We start from the raw sequence: 16,595 nt of genomic DNA, 5'->3' as shown, positions 1-16,595 counted from the left end.
TGCCTTGATAGCTGCAGGCAAACCATGACATCTCTGAAATGCCCTCCAGGCTCTGTGTTGTAGTGGTCCACACAGGAAAATCCTTAGAAACAGAGGAAGTTTAAGGTGGCCAGGCAAAAAAGATCCATCCTCGTGAATTCCCTCCTCCCTCAATAGAATTGACAGTGACAATGAACTGTTTTCCTGGAGGTAGAGAAAAATGAAATTCACTTCTTTGAGAACACTTCCAAAAATGTGCTCCTCTCTTTCTTCTGGGATGACGCAACTGAAAATTGACTTCTTGAAGCCATTAAGAACTCTTTATCTAAAAAGAAAAAAACCTAGAATCTAGCTTCTATGAAGAACTGTTATAAGAAAGGTCTTTACATTTCTGGTAAAACAGCTGGCAAAGAGCCACTGTCCATTAATGCCTTTTAAAATGTGCATTGTATAAAAAGCCTCTTAATAATTTCTCATGGAACATTAGAGTTTGGAGAATATTCACTTCCCTTCGAAATATGAACTGCTTCCTTGCATTAGATCAGAAGACTTAGGGAATCCCTTGGGTTTCTTTATTTCCATTGCTGCCAAAAATTTCAAGATTACCTCTTCTTCTCGAATACATTACCCTCCCTTACCTTCAGCTTCCTGGCATTTCCTAACTGCCATCACCACACTGGATCATCCTTTAACAGTTTTGTTATTTTATCTTGCCCTTGAATCTGGCTTGTTTCCAGTATTTTCAAAATCCATGGAATATAAACAAAATAAAACTTTAAAAAAATTAAAACAAATGAAGCTGCATACCGATGACCTAGGTCATGGTAGATAATGGGCCTTCCCTGGTGCTGAAAGGTTTCATGCAGAGGCTAGATGAACATCTGGCTGGAACGCACTATAAACAATAGCTAGCATTTTTTCCACAACTTTAGGGCAAAGGCCAGCCAAAGCAAATTTCAGGTAATAAGTAAGGTGAGTGTGTTCCTTCCTGCTATATTCTACAGCGTTTTCATCTAGGACATCATAGCATGTTCCAGTAGGATAACTGTGGTTGAAAAGAAGAAGAAGGAAGAGGGGAAGGAAGAGTTAACAGAGTGTATCCCTGTGTTGTCTTTCAGATGATACATCAAAAACCTTGGCTGATTTTTGTAACAAGAATATTACACTATATTCTATTATAAGTAGATCATAAATTTGGTTTACAGACCCTCTTAAAATCCAGCAAAGACCATATTCTCTCCAAAAAAATACACATATGCATGTAAACTGATATGTGCGTTTAGTGCTAGGGTACTCAATGACATTCTGAAGCCCATCAGTAGATCCCCCTGGTTAATAACATTGATTCCAGACCAAAGTCAGTGTTAACTGTATGAAGTAGAGGAAAGGAAGAATAACAATTTAGCAAGTCTTGGGCAACTGCTTAAATATAGGCCAAGTATTAAAACTGGCTCCATCTTTCATTTTTCAGTATAAGAGTCAAATGTTTTCCCAAAGCACTTAGAAAAGATGAGAACAATGGGATCTGGTTACATAGATGCTAGCGAATGAGTGATTCACAAATGAATAATTCAGAAGAACTGAGCTCTCGCATTAAGTGAGAGGAAGCTATTGCCCTTATGTGCGTAAACCCGCAGGGTTCCAGATGAGGTCATGGAAGACATTTCCAGCAAGCATTCTCCTTGAAGTAGGTACAGGGATGAGAAGAATTCCAGGTAGCACCTTCATGGGCTAGAAAGAGGACAGGATTGGAAGCAGGGATCACACGCACAGTGTCTTCAAGAGCCAGGCAGGGACAACAGGTGAGACAGTGGAAAGTGAGGAAGATGGGGGTCCCTGGAGAACCACCCTCCCAAATGCTCATTGTTCAAGTTTATAAAAAATAGTATCTGACCCACCCCTTTAAAGAGTGTCTGTGGCTAGCTTTTGCCAACGCTGAACTCAGATGATTATAGATTGAATTCCAAGTTTGCTTCATGTTAGTGGGGAACCTTAGGAAAGTGCCTTAACCACCTTAAGACACCATTTCATTCTTTGTGCTGTAGAGATAGTCTCATGTGTCTTTGAATTATGGTCATGAAAATTGTCAATAGTGTAAATAAAATGCCTAGCACTAGACCTGATACACCCTATAAAATGTAGCTATTATTAGAGCTCCAGGATCTAGTTGGTACACCTATCTCCCTGAAAATGTATAGATAAATAGAAATTTAGAAATAAAGGTTACAAGAGACCTCTGCAATTCTTTGAGTAACTATAATATTCATTTACGCTAAGTCATCTTACCATTCAGGAATTAATTACGCAACATATTCAGCCTTAATGGACTGTGTTAGTTGCAGAGGGATTCTGCATGAGTGGGAAAAGAAGAGAACTTTCATGGGGTCTTCAGGGCTCTGAGGGGTGTAGACTCCCTAAAAGGGGTTACATGTCAGCCTCATAAGTAGCAGATACATTGGCAGAGATTAATTGATTAGATGAGTTAGGAGCTAAGTGACATGAAGGGAAAGTCAGAGAAGTATGACAACTATTTATCACCCTTTTAACAACTTTTAGCACCATTGCTAAAGATAAGGCTTACAGCTTTAGCAACTTAAAGGCAGTAATTACTTGTCATGGGGCAGGGATCTGGGTGAGGCAAGTGAGGCAAGATATTGCACATGTAGGGTAGAAACTTGTCTTTATTTGGATTTTTGAGTTTTGTTTATCATGGGTTTTTTGAATTAAATTTTAATACTTTGAAAGATATTTATTGACGTTCCCACTGTGGTGCAATGGGATTGGTAGTGTCTCTACAGTGCTAGGATGCAGGTTCAATCCCGGGCCTGACACAGCAGGTTAAAGATCTGGCATTGCCACAGCTGTTGTGTAGCTTGCAACCGTGGTTTGGATCCGATCCCTGGCCTGGGAACTCCATATGCCTCAGGGCAACCAAAAAAGAAAAAAGATGTGTGTGTGTGTGTGTGTGTGTATACACACATTTATGTAAATGTATATATGAGTTCCCCTGTGGCAGCAGCTTGGGTGGCTGCTGTGGTGCAGTTCAATCCCTGGTCCAGGAACTTCCACATGCTATGAGCATGGCTAAAAATATATATATTTATTAAGATATTATTTATCTTGATGACTAAGTTTTTGGTGCTTCTTAAATTTTCCACCCTAGTCCCAGCCCTTATTCTTCTCTAAATTTTAGATTATTGAAACATAGGGATGTTTCATTCAGTGATTCACCAGAGGAATTTACAAGACTCAATAGCATATTTATAACTAAGATCTATTACAGAAAAAATACAGTTAAAGGATCAGGGGAAAAAGATATGCATTGTTGGAACCTAGAAAGGTTTAGCAGAAACTTCTAATGTTCTTCCTCATCCAAGGATACTTAGGAGAGTGTTCCCCCTAGCAATGAACTTGAGAGCCATGTGTAGAGTGTCTCTGCCTAGGGATGCCTTTTTGAGTCTCTGAGTATTTTTATGTGGGGAGTGGTCAAAGACATATCTGGTTAAAGCAACCATTGCTACACAGCCAGCCATGACAATGGAAACTAAGAACCCCAACAATAAAACCAAGTGCATGCCATCATTATTGATATTCGTGCAAAGCAATTTGATAAGCCAACATGACATAGTCCACTACTCCAGCTTTATAGAACCCAAGGAACACTTGGAGGACCACATTCCTAGCCACAGAAGGAGGAAGCAACAAGACCTACTGCCTCTTTTCTCACATGGATTCATGTGGAAAATCAGATTGTCACCTTCGTTAAAAGCAGCGGTAATGCTAAATCATGGCAGTAGAAGAACGTGTCTTGGACCCATATCAAAAGACTTCCTACCAATCCCTGGAACCTAGACCTTGAGGTGACCCACCTATAGGAGACTCTTGGGCTGCAGAGGAGAAACTTACTTACCCAGGTGGAGAAAATACTGCTGCTTTTCACAGCTATTGAGCCCCCAAAGTGAGGACAGAGGGTGATAACTCTCCAGAGCTATCTGTAGAAGGCAGATGTTAGACTCTCTCAGATATGCTTTCCCTAAAGGAAAACAGACCTGTCCATTGAGCAAACACTCCCAAAGAGGGAGAGGAGGAGAGGCATGAACTCACATCTTTGTCTAGGCTCAGCTGATAAGCTCACCTTTGAACTTGAGAAGTGAAGGGATAGAGGAAACAGGTACGTTTTCCCAATAGTGAACAGTTGAGCAGATTGTTAAATGGAAACATGAGAACAAGAGTATAGGCCATTGAAAGGAATGGCTCCAATACTATTTTTATCCCTGAGAACAAAATTCCATCCCACATTGGCAGTAACAGGCAGGATGACATCTACCCTAGCCAGAATTTAAAATCCCTTGTCCTATTCTCAGTGAGATGAGTTCCCACAACACTAGACTCATGCCTCTTTTTCCCTTTAACAGAAAGCCACATTGTCTTGAGTGACTATCTTGTAGCAGCTTCAGTTGATGGCATAGACCAGGGGTGGCCAACTATGACCCCAGGGCCAAGTCAGACCCTCCACCAGATTTTGTAAATAAAATTTTACCTGGAGACAGCAATGCCTATTTGTTTAAATATTGTCTATAGCTACCTTTGCACCACAATAGCTGATTTGATAGGTTTTTTGTGCAAGGAAGTTTATTGCTGCATTATCATTATCAAAAATGAACTATACTTTTATATTATATAATTGTTAGATTTTTATAGAAAAAATTTAAATTTATATAAAATTTGCATATAGTACAGAAAATTGATTTGAGCCATTTTGACAGAGACCATATGCCCGGCAAGGCCTAAAATAGTTATCAGGTCCCTTACCAAAAAAGTTTGTCAACTCCTAGCATAGAAAGATGAAAAACACTTTAGACATTATTTTTGCCACCAGTGCACTAAGAAACAAATGCACAGGCAGTTTCTAAATCTGCTACAGTAAAATGAAAGTGAACTATTATGTTACTGAAATCTCACTATTGGAACAAATTGAGAAAACAGCCAGTATAGATCAGGGAAAAATTAGTGAGTAGATTGTTTTATATGCTCTTTTCTTGATTTTATGTGCCTTTAAATCCAAACTATTTGAAATAGACTATTTCGAAGAGGCTGTGTCTTCTTAGTTGGCTTTTGCTCAACTCTCAAAGCCTTAATTGACCAGCTGGCATTTTCAGGGCCTGCTCAGGGTGTTGTGAAAGTCAAAGAGGAAGTGCAAAAACACCTGCAGTTTGAGGCAGGTGGTTCTGGGGAAAGAATGGGTGTAGGTGGAGTCAGAGAAAGAAGCCAAGATAGGATCAAATGGTAATTAACACTGTTCACCTCTCAATAGAAGGTTCTTTTAAAGGTTCCCTTGTTGGCCATATCCTTTTCATGTTATTAATCAGGTTCAATGTCTTAATAAACCCTTCCTAAAGTGAAAGAACATCATACTATTCCAATATTTCTATAGCCATCCCCCCCAAAGTATCTTGTGTGGGTTGATTGGTTGGGCTTTTTTGTGTTGTTATTTGCTGCTATGGCTTTGAGAACTTTGTTTCTGCTGCTGCTGCTGTTGTTGTTAACTCACTACAGACGTCTGAAAATTGTTGAGCTTTCATACAGCTGGTCCAAACATAACTTCAGTGTTCACTCAACCAAACTGCATATCAACTGGCCAAAGCATTTTAGAATTATCCTGTGAGTACATCACCAGCCAGTCTCCTTAATTTATGTTTTCAGAAGTCACTGTCCCTCTGGCCCCTTTGCATTTTCCCAGTGATAGGACTAGACTCTTTGTAGGTGATTGAATGTTTTTGATTTTACCCAAGTGGTGGATAAATAGGGGGATCCACTTTATTATTCTGTTTTTGTGTATGTTTGAAAATGTCCATGATAAAAGTTTGGAGATTTTTCCCCTGACTGTTGGACTTGGGTGGTTCTGTTATGCCTGTACAACCATCCAGTATCCATCCCACTGGCCTTTGCAAATTGGAGCTTATCATTTTCATTAGCGGTCATTAGCGTAGCAACTATAGATGAAAAATGCAGGCATTGACAAGAATGAGGTAAACCCACTTCCTCATGTTTCAGAGTGGAGTGTGCCTTTGAGGGGTACAGCTAAATATTCAGGTTAAAATTAGAAAACATTTGCAGCAGAAATTATATGCTAGTGGCCTTGCATATATATATCCCTTCAAAAGAAAGCTATTTATGAAATAACCTCTTATCAGTAAGCTACTCCTCATTCACTAACTACATTCATTAAAATCTTGTACGCAAAGCCTCACATTAGACAGGGAGACAAAAATATAACATTTGCCTTCAGCAAACTGGATAAAGAAAGAATAAAAGAGGTAGCACCTAATCTTTGATACTTAACAACACAGTCTTGGACCTCAATGACCAGAAGTCAGCTTAGCTCAACTCATTTCAGCCTAACACCATTAATAGAGCCCCTACTCTGAGTAGGTTGTGGGCAAGATAGTTTTAGTATCTAAAACTAAAACTACAGAGGGAAAAATAGAGTCCCCACCCTTAGTCTAGTAGGGAAGACAGATAATAAGATCAACTCTTTAATAGTGAACTGCACTGGGTACAATGAGAAGACCAAGAAAGACTTTGGGGACGTCTTCATGAGTTGTATCTTGGAGAATAGTTAGGATTAGCAAGCAATTAAATATAGGAAAAGGCTGAGGGTTATAAAATGTCACAGGCATGGGTCAGGAGTTACTTGATAATCACACACCAGTAGTATAAGATTATACAATTATCACCAGAAGGGGTGCTTGTCTTGTGTTGTTTACTATATGTCCTGCTCATGGTAGGCACTCATTTAGTATTTATTAAATGAATAAACAGGTCTGACTCTCAAGTGTTGCGAGAGTTCATAGTTTACTGTATAGAGCAACAGTAGAGGTAGAAAGGACAAAATCAAGGACCCCCTGTAAGAAGCATGGATTTTATGATGATGGAGAAACCCTGAAGAATTTTACAAAGAAGGGGATAGCATGACAGGATTTCTGTTTTTGAGCTTCTAAGGGGGAAAAGAGACCTAATGGGTATGAGACTGGAGAAAGAGAAACAGTGTAAGCTGTTGCTAGAATCCAGATGGAAGCAGATGGGGTAAAATCTACCGAATTCAGAAACAAATTTAATGTCACCTAAAGCCTCCCGAATGGCCAGCATGAAAAAGACGGGCCATGTCAAGTGCTGTCAGGCATGTGGAACAAACAAAACATTCATCCCCTTCTGGTGGAGTGAACACTGATGTAACGTCGTGTATCTCTTCCTGAAGCTGAATTCAGTAATCCCCCTTTCAGGTAAACAATAGAACCCAACAAAATGTGTGCTCAGATGCCCCCCCAAAGAGGCCCCCACAAGATTGTGGAAAAGAAGGTTCCCAGCAGCACTGGTGGTCATAGCCAAAATGGATAAACTGGGTTATAGTCATGCAATGAATACGAACAAGCACACTGAAAAATAGCCATGACGCAGATAAATCTCGTAAGCATCACTTTGAATGAAATAAGCCAGACACAAAAGAATACATACTACATACAGCAGAATTCCAGTCATAAAAGTTCAAAAACAGTCTAAGGTGATTTGAGATGAAAAATCCAGAATAGTGTTTGGCTTTGGGCACAAGGTAATGACTGGGAGTGAGATGCCATAGCTCTGTCTACATCTCGATGGGGACATGATTACATAGGTGGGCTCTTTTTTGTAATAACTCCCCAAAGTGTACAGAATTTGTGTAATGTTCTGAATGTATATGAATAGTTTAAGTGGCCTCAGTTTCCCAGCTCAGGTAACAGGGTGGGTGATGGGTGCCCTGGACTAGGATCAATGTATCTAGAAGGAAGAGAAGTCAAATTCCATGGCAGCCAAGGCTCTTAGGGCACTTGTGGCTTCTGGCTGCCCTTGGTGGGCACAGGCATGCCATAACCCCATGGTCATGAAAATCACCTCTCCCTGGAAATCTCCATTCATGTCCTCGAGGCACCATCCAGCTGCCACTGACCCTTGGGGAAGAGACTTTTGCAGATCCTTTCTGGCACCTTCCTCCCCTGATAGCCAAGGCCCAAGAGAACTATTTATAGAGGAGATGGCTACAAACCAGACAACCCAGATAAATCATGAAATTCTGCACCCACACTTAGGTAAACCTATTCTCAAGAATCAAAAGAGCAATTTGCTGTTATAGAAGTGGATCCCTGAGCACACCGGTAAGTGATATGGGATCAAGACAGAGTCACGAGAGTGGGGTTTACTTTCAAGAATAGAATGAACCATGATGCCCACGGGTACCATACTGCTACCCAGGGAAGGAGAACCATTAGATGGGGGCACAGTTTCTTCTCTGGTGCACACTGAGCACTAAGTTAGTTGTAAAGTAGAAACCCCTGCCCACAAAGTCCTAACACTATTTTTGGGCTGCTGAAACCTCCCTCACTGGAAACTCAAGTCTTCCCCCAATCTCAGCCTCAGTTTACCCACACTCTTCCTTCTCCTCAAATACTTTATTTGGTTGGTACTAAACTATCATAAACTTCCATGTTTTATCAAATGTAAGATGCTTATTGACAGATGCACCATTATTTTATCTCCCACTGAAAAAATGTTTCAAATATACTATCCACTGTGGAATTGCATCTTGATTCAGAGATGTGTGATTTTGAAAAGAAAACGTGCTTCAGGGACTTCCCATTGCAGCGCAGCAGAAACAAATCCAACTAGTATCCATGAGGCTTCAGGTTCAATCCCTGGCCTCACTCTGTGGGTTAAGGATCCAGGGTTGCCATGAGCTGTGGCATAGGTCACAGACATGGCGTGGATCCAGTGTCGATGCATCTGTGGCGTAGGCTGGCAGCTATAGCTCCAAATTGACCCCTGGCCTAGGAACTTGCATATGCCACTGGTGCAGCCCTAAACAGCAGAGAGAGAGAGAGAGAGAGAGAGAGAGAGAGAGAGAGAGGAGAGAGAGAGAGAAGGGAAGGAAGGAAGGAAGGAAGGAAGGAAGGAAGGAAGGAAGGAAGGAAGAGAGAGAGAGAAAAGGAAGGAAGGAAGGGAGAGAGAGAGAAAAAGAAAGAGAGAAAGAAAGAAAGAAAGAAAGAAAGAAAGAAAGAAAGAAAGAAAGAAAGAAAGAAAGAAAGAAAGAAAGAAAGAAAGAAAGAAAAGAAAAGAGAAAAGAGAAAAAAATGTACTTCTGAGAATCAATTGATTAAGATACTATTACTTGGGCTAAAGTCAAGGCATGGGAAATCACAAGCCATTCAAATTCAGGGGATCATGTATACGAATTAACAAGCCCTCAAGATCAGTATATAATGCTCTGAGAAGTTTCAATGACCGGGTTTCCTCATTTCCAACAACACAATATGTTTTAGATCTTAGTGTGGAAGAATATTATGAAGAATTATATAAATCTGGCAAAACATGAGCAAGACAGTTTTGGAAAGATGCCAAATAATTATAATGTAAGAAATTTAGTATGTTTAATGTGTATTTATATTTAAAGTATCTTGCAGATGATGGAAATGAGAGGATAAATTGACAAACAGGAACAAAATTCCTCAAAGCTTCTTCATCTTTGCCATATTTGAACCAATAAATATTTCACCTTTGTGTATTTGTGAACAGATTTTTGAATTGTGTGGAGCTGATGTTAAAAAACTGGAAGAAAAGATTCAAGAACTCATGTAAGCTGATCTCCACGGCAAAATACACTTGCAACGGTTTCAAAGACCACAGTGAATGCGTTTGTATTTTTATTTCCAGTAAACATTGTAGGGTTCTATTGATCTCTCTCCTAATGCTTTACAGGTTGAATTCAATATGCAATCTCACTGCAAAAATTGCTGAAAATTCTTGCACTATCAGAGACGATGCCCATTTCCATTCTCTACCTTGGTCTTCCCACTTAGTCTGAGTACATTTATTAGGTAATGACCTTCACAGCAGAGGCTCTGCACAGCTGAGTTATACCAGATCAATGAGAAGGTTTTCTAGAAATTGTGAAAGACAGAATCCATCACAGCCATTAAGAAACAAATAAATGTCTTATTGGCCTGGTGCCCTCCAAATACATATAGGCCTCTTCTCAACTGAGCTGTTGTTTGTGATACATAATTCTTTTCTAGTATATCGCCTTATAATAGAACAGTGTCATTGGATAAAAGCATGCATGTACAGCTATGCTCACATATATAAATACTTATTATGTGCTAGGCCATGTACCAAGCCCTTTGTATTCAGCACCTCATTTAACCTTTGCAACCCTCCTAAAAGTAGCCATGTTCCAGTAAGTGTTAAACTAGCTCGCTGGGAGGAAAAAGTTCCAGTTTGTAGTGATTGCCAATTTCTGTGGTGAAAATACTTGGTAAATTTCAAGCTGCTGACATGACATCACTGAACATGGAGTTGGGACAAAATGTACATAATAATGGGCTCCTGAGAACTGCTTAAGATTTAGTTCCAACACACTACTACCTAACAGTGAAGTATTACTTTTATCCCTATTTTCTTACAGAAAATAAAACAGACACAGTCTAGTTAAGTGAGTTGCCCAAGTTTGCCCAACGCTTTGAAATTTCCTTCCTCTTTTCTAAGGGACGTATAGAATTTCTTCTACCTTCAGGTGCACTGTCCCAGCATGTGGTGAGATGTCTCGTTTTCATGTATCTCAGTAGCAAAATATAATGCAACTTCATTTGCCTGCAAATGTCCTCCTTTCCTGGGTCCAGCACTCCTTTCACTAGGGTGCTGCATTCCAAGAAAATAGGGACTCCATCAATGACTAGCCCCTTCATTTAGTCCCAAGTTACATCTTCCTGGTATGTGTTCAGACCTTTCTGCATCCATAGTCACTTTTCATTCCAATGCTGACAGTGTTTTCTTTTAAAAGACCTTTTAAACTGCAGTAAAACTCAACCTGTAGGGCATCACCAACGCTCCTAAATTGATCCAAGTGACTATACATGAACAGCCCTGGATAAATCTGTGCACACACAGGCACTGACAACCGTGTCAAACCTGCCACCTGGTCCACCACGGTAGTGAGATGCCACTCATGGTGAGATGCATCTGGATTTCAAAGATGTTAATATGTGGAAAGAAATATCCACCTAGAGTATGTAGGCTCCTTGATCTCCCAATTAAATGTTAGCTCAATAGCAAAAGATTAAAAAAGAGCAATCTGACACGAAAAAAAAAGGCTGTTGTATGTGTTCTGAATGACAAATGTATCTCTGTCCCTTGGAATGCAAATATCAGTTAATCACTGTTTGCTTCAAAAGGAAAGGACAAACCGAAGGAGGACTCTGGCAGGGAGCGTGGGTACCAGTGCTTTTGACCTCTGTTTAGCCTTAAGTCGTTCTTATCCTGACCCATAGGATGTTTAGGCTGAAACACTCCCATCGGGTGAGAGTGTGTTCTCTTACTCATCTCTAAAGCTCTGGTACCTGGCCCAGTGCATAGACCAGAGGAGACCCATGAAACCAAATGCAATATGGTACCCTTGATTGGAACCACATCAGGAAAAGGACATGTGTGGGGAAAATGGTGACATGCAAATAAAATCTGGAGTTTAGCCCACAGTACTTACCAGGGTTGGTGTCTTAGTTTTGACATATACCGTGGTCATTTATTAACATCAGTGATCGGGTGAGAAGTATACGGGAACTCTCTTTAGTATCTCTGCAACTTTTTGTGAATCCAAAATTACTCCAAAATTAAAAGTTTGTTTAAAAAAAAAAAAGCCTCCCTGACAGGGCTATGGAGGAAGAGAAGCACTAGTGTTGTGAACACGTGACATCCTGTTTGACCTAGATTTGACCTAGGCCAGAAGTTAGGGCATGCTTCCTGATGAAATGACTGTTGACCTGAGGTTTTAAAGATGAGGAAACATTTTATGAAAATTACAGGTCACGCAGTTAAACAGACTGGGACTTGGAAATGACAAGAGCAATTTGCTTCCAAGAAAGTTTTTTTTTTTCCTTTGGTTATGAAAGTCTTCATTGTTGCTAATGATGTCTTAGGCAGATAGAGTATGGGGTCCCCTAAGGAAAAGAACTTTCTGACATTAGAGAAGCCATTTTAGGCCTAAATGATTCTGTCATCTAAGCCTGGTTATAATGCTTGCCCTTGAACAGATCTCAGTAATTAATGATCCTAAGGGAACAAAGGAAGGAAAGGCAGTCAAGAAGCAATAGTTCAGAGATAAAACACAGTCCTAATTCCTCAAGGAATATGTATATCAAGGAATGTACATAACAATTCGATACATGTCTTTGAGTTCTACTAGAACTAAGGCTCCCAACCCAGATAGAGGACAGCCACTACAAGCTGAGACCACAGGCTGCTTGGAACATAAGGAATAATGATATTGATTTTTCTGACCCTCCTGACTTCAGTCAACTAAAGCTTGGACTCTGTCAACCTTTGCCCCAATTTCCCATTGGATTCTCTTCTGCTCAAGACCCATCATGAATAGGCAAGTGCCCTTAGCTTAAAACTTTCCCAGTTTTGAGGTTCTGGGAGACACTGCTTTGAGAACGATCTCCGGCATTCTTTTTACCTGCAAGTAAGAAATGCTTCCTTCCTCTGCCCTTCGGCTTGGTTGTGTCTTGGCAGAGAACCCAGTTTTTCAGGTAACAATGCTGCCACTTTCCAACCCAGACCCCTGCCTCAGTGGGGCAGATGGAAGCCTTTATAGGGTAGGGGGACTGTGCCTTGTTTTGATGGAATCTGAGTGTTTGCCTGCCTGCACAAAATCAGGTCTGGTGTTTCTCTTTCCCATTAGGCTGCCCTCACCATCTAAGAAAGGATGGAAGGTTTTATGGCCCCTAATCTTTAAATCTTTGGGCCCAGATGTACCAGGACAGAGGAAAAAGAGTTCCTTTCTCCACCAAAGCAAGAGCCCATTGGGCCCTGAACCTGTCACTCTCCCACATTTCCCAGGCATTCCGTTCTGTGGAGCCCTGGTGATATCTGAGTAAGGCTTAGACAGAGGCTGGGCCAGACAAGATTCCCAGGCCAGAGCTGGTTTCTCTAGAGGAATAGGCAAAGAATGTGGCCAGAGTGCTGGGGGCTAGACTGAGGGCCTTGGGCCTAGACCAGGACTGGCACTAGTATAGGGGAGTGAATATGTCCATAACCAGCCTGGGTCCCTGGACTCATTAATCAGCAGAAATCTATTAGAGGCCAGATGAGAAATTCAGGCAAGGCTTTGTTGGGACTTGTGCTACAGCACTATAAAGTGAAAACAAGAAACAAGTGCCCTTGCTCACTCTCTGAGTTGGGGGCTTAAATGGGTTTAGAGTAGGGGTGAATTGGTGGGTTGGGCAAGAGGCGTAGCTTAGGTGGTCTGTCCACCCCCTTGGTGGTGCTGTATAAATGGCCACACCCATTACTCTGCTTTTGCTCTTGGCACCTCAGAAATGGCAGTTGGTTTGTGGCCTTTTGTGTATTATGGTTCATAAATTCCCCAATTGCACATGCATGCAGTTATTTTTAATCCCTTACAGTTTTTTGTATTCTGTTGCTCCAGGAGACTTTTGTCCAGGTGCAAGCACTCCAGTAAAAGGTCCCAAGTCCCAAGTCCCAGCCTATCTCATCCCCATCACCTTGGCTAAGGCCTCCACCCATTCCCCAGGGCACAGGCCACTGTAAAGAAGATGGCTAGCAAATCATTATATGGCTGGTGGCAATGGAAATATGGCGTTCTGCACATGAACTTGGAATGTGTACACATTAGACCAATGAAAATCAGGGACCACCTGTAAACACTCAACTCATGCAAGTCACTGACCTCTGGGAAGAACATCCTCAAAAATGTCTTTGGAGAAGAGGAGCAGGGTGGAGAGTGAATACCATGCCCAGATGTGCCATGGATGGAATCACCCCACTCAGCCTCCGGGGTTTTACATTCTGTAGCGTCTCTCTACATGTTGAAGCAAGAAGGTATTTCATTTTCTTCATTGTTATTTCAGTCATATCTTCCATGTCAACAATAAAAGGATACATGTCAGAGTCCCAGAGAATACCCTGGAAACCAAAGTCGTCTTCATCTTGCTTTGAGCAATCAAGATCTCAACATGATTTCTCTTGCCTACGAGTAGAAGGAGGGTCTGCACTTCGATGATGGCCTTTCTATTTTGAAATGAATAGAAAATGAGATCACTTCCTTTTTGGCCATGTTGTCTAATGCTGAATTGTGCATTCTCACCAAGGCAGTATTTATTTATCAAGCACTAACAGTGTCTGCTAACTGAGATAGAACCCATAAAATGCACTATAGTGGGTCAACATTTTCTTAAAACATAAAATATTGGAGTGCATTTACTGCAGTAATGATAAGTATTATTTCATGAAACACAGGCATATGTATGTTTATACTAGGGTCACAATGTAAAATATATTTCTCACCATGGGTTCTGGCAAGTCATGACTGAAAGCAATGCCACAAGGGTTTTATTTCTATTAGGGATGATCTCATAGAGGGATTCTCAAAGGGAGGTTCTGGGACCAAGAGCATAACCTGGGAACTTGTTGGAAATGCATATTCTCAGATACCCCCCACCTGCAGTCACCCCAAATCAGAAGTGATGTGGGTTGGGGACAGTCATGGGAGGAATCCAGATTATTCTGATACACACTTACATTTGAGCACCACTGATAAAGTCCATCAAAAAACTGATTAAAAACATTGGTGAGGCATTAGAACCAAAGAAGAATGGCAAAAACAATTTGGAACTCTTTTTAGCAATAATGAGGCTGGTGAATTTCATATACTCTCTCATTTAATCCTTGGTATCAATGGAAGATTAATTCCAGCACCTACTTTGGATACAAAAATCTGTGGATGTTCAAATATATGGTATAGAATCTGTGTATAACCTAGAATCTCTGTATAACATCCTCCTGGATACTCTAAATCATCTCTGATTACTTATAATACCTCAAACAATATGAGTATCATGTAAATAGGTATAAGTACAATGTAAATGCTATGTAAATAGTTGCCTCCATGTGGCAAATTCAAGTTTTGTTTTTTGGGACTTTCTGGAATTTTTTTTTTAATATTTTCAATCTGCAGCTGGTTCCGTCTGTGGATGCAGAAGCCAGGAATATGAAGTGCCAACTATACTGGATTTCTATAAAGCCATTTTTCCCCAAGGTGAGCTTATTCATTCTCCTAAAAACAATGGGGCTTTTCTCCAGAAAACTCCTCCATCAGTGCTGAAAAGCCTGGGTGGGAACTTGCCACCAGGTAGGACTGCAACCTCAGCCAGAATTCCTGAGCCCTGAATTTTCCAAGCTTTAATCATTTTCCTGCCACTTTTATTATCATATACTTCATCTATTGTATATATTCTTGAATAGAATATATCATATACTATTCACTTGTTGTATATGAATATTTTTCTTTTAAAACAAATATTTTTATCAACACACCTTCATAAAAAATTTTATTGAAGCATAGTTGATTTACAGTGTGTTAGTTTTGAGTGTACAGCAAAGAGATTCGGTTGCATATATATATACACATACACATTTTAGACTCTTCCATTATAGGTAATTATAAGATCAAGTATAGTTTCCTGTACTATACAGTAAGTCTTGTTGGTTATCTATTTTATAATATAATAGTGTGTGTGTGTGTGTGTGTGTGTGTGTGTGAGTGTATTTTTCTTTTTTAGGGCCACATCTGCGGCATGTGGAGGTTCCCAGGCTAGGGGTCGAATTGGAGCTGTAACCGCCAGCCTCCACCACAGCCACAGCAAAGCAGGATCCAAGCTGCATCTACAACCTACACCACAGCTCATGGCAACCCCAGATCCTGAACCCACTCAGCGAGGCCAGGGATTGAACTCATAACCTCATGGTTACTAGTTGGGTTTGTTATCCACTGAGCCACGATGGGAATTCCAATAGTGTGTATGTTTTAATCCCAAACTCCTAATTTATCCCTCCCCCCCTTTCCCATTTGGTAACCATAAGTTTGTTTTCTATGTCTGTGAGTCTCTTTCTGTTTTGTAAATGAGTTCATTTGTATCATTTTTTTAGATTACACGTATCAACGGTATCATATGGTATTTGTCCTTCTCTGTCTGACTTACTCACTTAGCATGATAATCTCTAGGTTCATCCATGTTACTGTAAATGGCATGATTTCATTTTTTATGGCTGAGTAGTTTTCCATAGCATATATGTACCACATCTACTCTATCTATTCCTCTGTTGATGTCAACATACCTTAAATAGAAGACTAGTGCTGTTCTCAGAAGTAAAAGAAGACTTAGTAAGCAAATATATTGAAACAAAATCATTCAGTGATGAAACGTGGGATGTGGCTTGTCAAAGACTCAAAGCCTGAATGCCTCCCCTCCCCTCCCCTCTCCTCTTCTCTTTTCTCTCTCTCTTCCAACAGGATGAATAACTATTAGAGAGGTGTTAAAGATAGAATAGCATCAAATTAAGACTTTCTTCTTGGAATTCCCTGGTGGCCTAGTGGTTAGGGATCCATTGTTGCCATGGCTGTGGATCCAGTCTCTGCTATGGTGCAGGTTTGATCCCTGGCCTAGGAACTTCCGCATGCCTTAAGCACAGAAAGAAAAAGACTATCTTCTTGGGTAATCAGTATTGAAATAAAA

The 16,595-nt window shown here is 40.5% G+C and overlaps 1 protein-coding gene across 1 annotated transcript in view; it reads left to right on the top strand.

Moving 5' to 3' along the window:
- The window catches only part of LOC125121336 (thioredoxin domain-containing protein 8-like), a 30,784-nt gene extending 21,288 nt beyond the window's left edge, over positions 1–9,496 (top strand). Inside the window, exons 5-6 of the mRNA XM_047769582.1 lie at positions 8,103–8,168; positions 9,461–9,496. Of these exons, the coding sequence (XP_047625538.1) occupies positions 8,103–8,168; positions 9,461–9,496 (102 nt within the window). The remainder of the gene's footprint in view (positions 1–8,102; positions 8,169–9,460) is intronic.
- The last annotated feature ends 7,099 nt before the right edge of the window (positions 9,497–16,595 follow it).

The sequence above is a fragment of the Phacochoerus africanus genome, chromosome 2 (genome assembly GCF_016906955.1).
Source record: "Phacochoerus africanus isolate WHEZ1 chromosome 2, ROS_Pafr_v1, whole genome shotgun sequence".
Lineage (NCBI taxonomy): Eukaryota > Metazoa > Chordata > Mammalia > Artiodactyla > Suidae > Phacochoerus > Phacochoerus africanus.
This window is presented reverse-complemented; position numbering and strand designations above follow the sequence as displayed.